Here is a 3,471-nt window from a genome sequence, read left to right as displayed (position 1 = left end):
ATGTGACCCTGGACTATTTGAATATTATACTCTAGTTCACGCATAGATGGCAGCACCTTGAAGCTACTTAACATAAAGAAAGTCTAGTTGTGGGGAATACTAACATGAATTAAACTAATATGAGCCATCGAATAACAAAATAAAACTAAATTACCAAAACAAACTGTTTATTAAAGACTTTAAAAGGAAAAACTGAATTAGAACATACTTCAAACTTCCAAAGTAGTAGGGAAAAAAGGCTCTGCTCCCTGAAACTCGCTTAAAGCCGGAGTAAAACATGCTGTCGTGAAATCGCTAATTCAACTGAAAGAGGCAAAAATATTCTAGTTAGCAAGAGTTTCAGAGCGCATGCGTAACGAATCTCAACAAATAACAAACAAGAAAAGATTTATCCTAATAAGTTATCGTTAGATTATTCAACTATGGCTGAACATACCGCCGCCCTTGAAGTAACTAACTTCAACAATTAATAAATTAAACAATTATGCAAGAAAAAGAAACAAAGATAGATGTAAATCTTTGGAGTTTCAGCTACAGCCGAAGTTTGAGATTGTGCGTTCGTCAAATTACTATTTCGCTTCTTTAAAGACAATTCAAAGCTATCTAATTTATTCAGTAAGTCGAAAAGCTCAGTTTCGTAATCTGAATAATTTTCTTCGTCGCAAACAACTAAGATGTCATTGAAAAGATCCGAAACTTCCAAATTGAGTTCACTTATTTGACGTAAACAAATATCAGAATGCTCAACGTTAAGTTCAGTATCTTGCAACAAGTCAGAGATAGAATTAGTTACCCTAGTAACTTTACTTTTAACTACTCTTTTCAGCTTAAGTAGCTCTTCTAATAATTGTGGCATATTGAAAGCTCGTGAAAAGTAATCCAAAGCCCTAACTAAAATTCAATTTCGATAGCTCCGACCTCAACGGACCGGAATGTGGGGAATACTAACACGAATTAAACTAATATGAGCCATCGAATAACGAAATAAAACTAAATTACCAAAACAAACTATTTATTAAAAACTTTAAAAAGAAAAACTGAATTAGAACATACTTCAAACTTCCAAAGTAGTTGGGGAAAAAGGCTCTGTGCCCTGAAACTCGCTTAAAGCCAAAGTAAACTGCTGTAGCGAAATCGCTAATCCTATTGAAAGAGGCAAAAATATTCTAGTTAGCAAGAGTTTCAGAGCGCGTGCGTAACGAATCTCAACAAATAACAAACAAGAAAAGATTTATCCTAATAAGTTATCGTTAGATTATTCAACTACGGCTGAACATACCGCCGCCCTTGAAGTAACTAACTTCAACAATTAATAAATTAAACAATTATGCAAGAAAAAGAAACAAATTACAATTTTCTAGGCTTGTTTATAACATTGAAAATACTGAAAACACTTCAGAGTATTATTTCCAAGAATTATTAAATTTAGCAATCTTTAGAATATCCAATAGAAAAATTAAGCAATCATAAATTTAGAATCACAAAATCAAATATCTTAGAGTATAAATTTTGAAAATCTAAAAAAAAAACACAAAACTCAATTTTAAATTATTTTAACTAACTTGGAAATTTCAGAAATAATTGTGATAACTAAATTTTAGAATCAAGAGGCAATAAACATAACTTTACAATTGGTCTTTTAATTATACCATTAACAGTTTTTAAAGATACAACTCTTATTTTATCGTCACTACCTGCCGCATGCTACTAAAGAGTATATATTTGAACAAAAGAACTAACGTGGATGTATTTAAACAAAAGTTAGGATCCAGTCTTGAGCCAATTGTAACATTTACAAAGTTTTTAACTTTGGTCATGGGTTTCGCTGATAAACCTGACAAAGATATATTTGCTTTCATCTTTTTTAAACACAAACGTTGAACTAAATCTTGTCTGATAAAACTCAATTCTGATCCACAGTGTATAAGTGCTCGACAATCAACACCAATTCCAAAAGAATCAGAAATCCTAATTATGGCGGTTGGAAGGATGCTACCTTGGCGATGCTACAATCAAATTTCTCGCCTGTTGAATAATGAGTAGAAGAGTTTAATTCAGAATTTTCAACAGACGCTAAGTTCGAATCCTCAACTTCTTGAAGCAACAAACTATGATGCTTTCCTAAGCAAAAGCTGTAGTGTTTGCTTTCACAATTCGCTACAATATGTCCGAATTTCAAACAATTAAAACAAAGTTTTATTTTAAAAACGGAAGTTTTCTTTCTTGAACTGATTTAGCAAGAAACTTTTCACATCTATAGATACTATGTAAACTCTCGCAGAATATGCAACATTCCAATTTAGTTGGGGAAATTTGAGTTTTGAAAATCTTCGCTTTCTCAACTCTCACTTTCGGTATTTGAAGTAGCATGTTTGTCGATAGAAGAGCGCGTGCCCTCATTTCTAAGAAAGACCGAAATTCTTCAAAAGTCGGCATCTTTCCTTTCGTCTGTGATAATTCCCATTCTTTTAATGAGGCGTTCTCAATTTTCCTTCTTAATGAATAAACCAAGATTGAATCCCAATTATCAACCTGTTGGTTTAAAATTCGTAAGTTGTCTAAGCATGCAGTTGATAAATTCAGAAGTTTCCTTAAACATTTAGCTGATTCAATTTGCAAACTGGGTTGCGTGAGTAACTTATCTAAATGACGATAAACTAAGTCGACTTCACTGTGATACCTATTAGTAAGTGCTTTCCACGCTTTTTCAAAGCTTGCATCTGAAACTTGTATAGAATTGATTAACGATAGTGCTTCGCCTTTAACTGATAATTTCAGATATTGCAATTTTTGAGAATCCGATAATAATTCATTATTGCGTACAGTAGCTGAAGATAAATCTCGAAACGATATCCTAGAAAAAAAATCACCTGAAAAAGTAGGTAAGTCCAGCTTTGGAAGATTGATGTAAGCCTTTGGAGTTTCAGCTACAGCCGAAGTTTGAGATTGTGCGTTCGTCAAATTACTATTTCGTTTCTTTAAAGACAATTCAAAACTATCTAATTTATTCAGTAAGTGGAAAAGCTCAGTTTCGTAATCTGAATAATTTTCTTCGTCGCAAACAACTAAGATGTCTTTGAAAAGATCCAAAACTTCCAAATTGAGTTCACTTATTTGACGTAAACAAATATCAGAATGTTCCACGTTAAGTTCAGTATCTTGCAACAAGTCAGAAATAGAATTAGTTACCCTAGTAACTTTACTTTTAACTACTCTTTTCAGCTTAAGTAGCTCTTCTAATAATTTTGGCATATTGAAAGCTCGTGAAAAGTAATCCAAAGCCCTAACTAAAAATTAATTTCGATAGCTTCGACCTCGACGGACCGGAATGTGGGGAATACTAACATGAATTAAACTAATATGAGCCATCGAATAACGAAATAAAACTAAATTACCAAAACAAACTATTTATTAAAAACTTTAAAAAGAAAAACTGAATTAGAACATACTTCAAACTTCCAAAGTAGTTGG

At 32.4% G+C, this 3,471-nt stretch overlaps 1 protein-coding gene across 1 annotated transcript; it reads right to left on the bottom strand.

Moving 5' to 3' along the window:
• Window positions 1-2,196: 2,196 nt before the first annotated feature.
• Window positions 2,197-3,252, bottom strand: LOC139426403 (uncharacterized). Its single transcript, XM_071185183.1, has one exon. It carries the CDS (start codon window positions 3,250-3,252, stop codon window positions 2,197-2,199), a length of 1,056 nt encoding a protein of 351 aa, XP_071041284.1.
• Window positions 3,253-3,471: the final 219 nt, after the last annotated feature.

The sequence above is a fragment of the Parasteatoda tepidariorum genome, chromosome 1 (genome assembly GCF_043381705.1).
Source record: "Parasteatoda tepidariorum isolate YZ-2023 chromosome 1, CAS_Ptep_4.0, whole genome shotgun sequence".
NCBI classification, from domain to species: domain Eukaryota; kingdom Metazoa; phylum Arthropoda; class Arachnida; order Araneae; family Theridiidae; genus Parasteatoda; species Parasteatoda tepidariorum.
The sequence above is the reverse complement of the archived record's forward strand: the minus strand, read 5'-3'. Positions and strand labels throughout refer to the sequence as shown.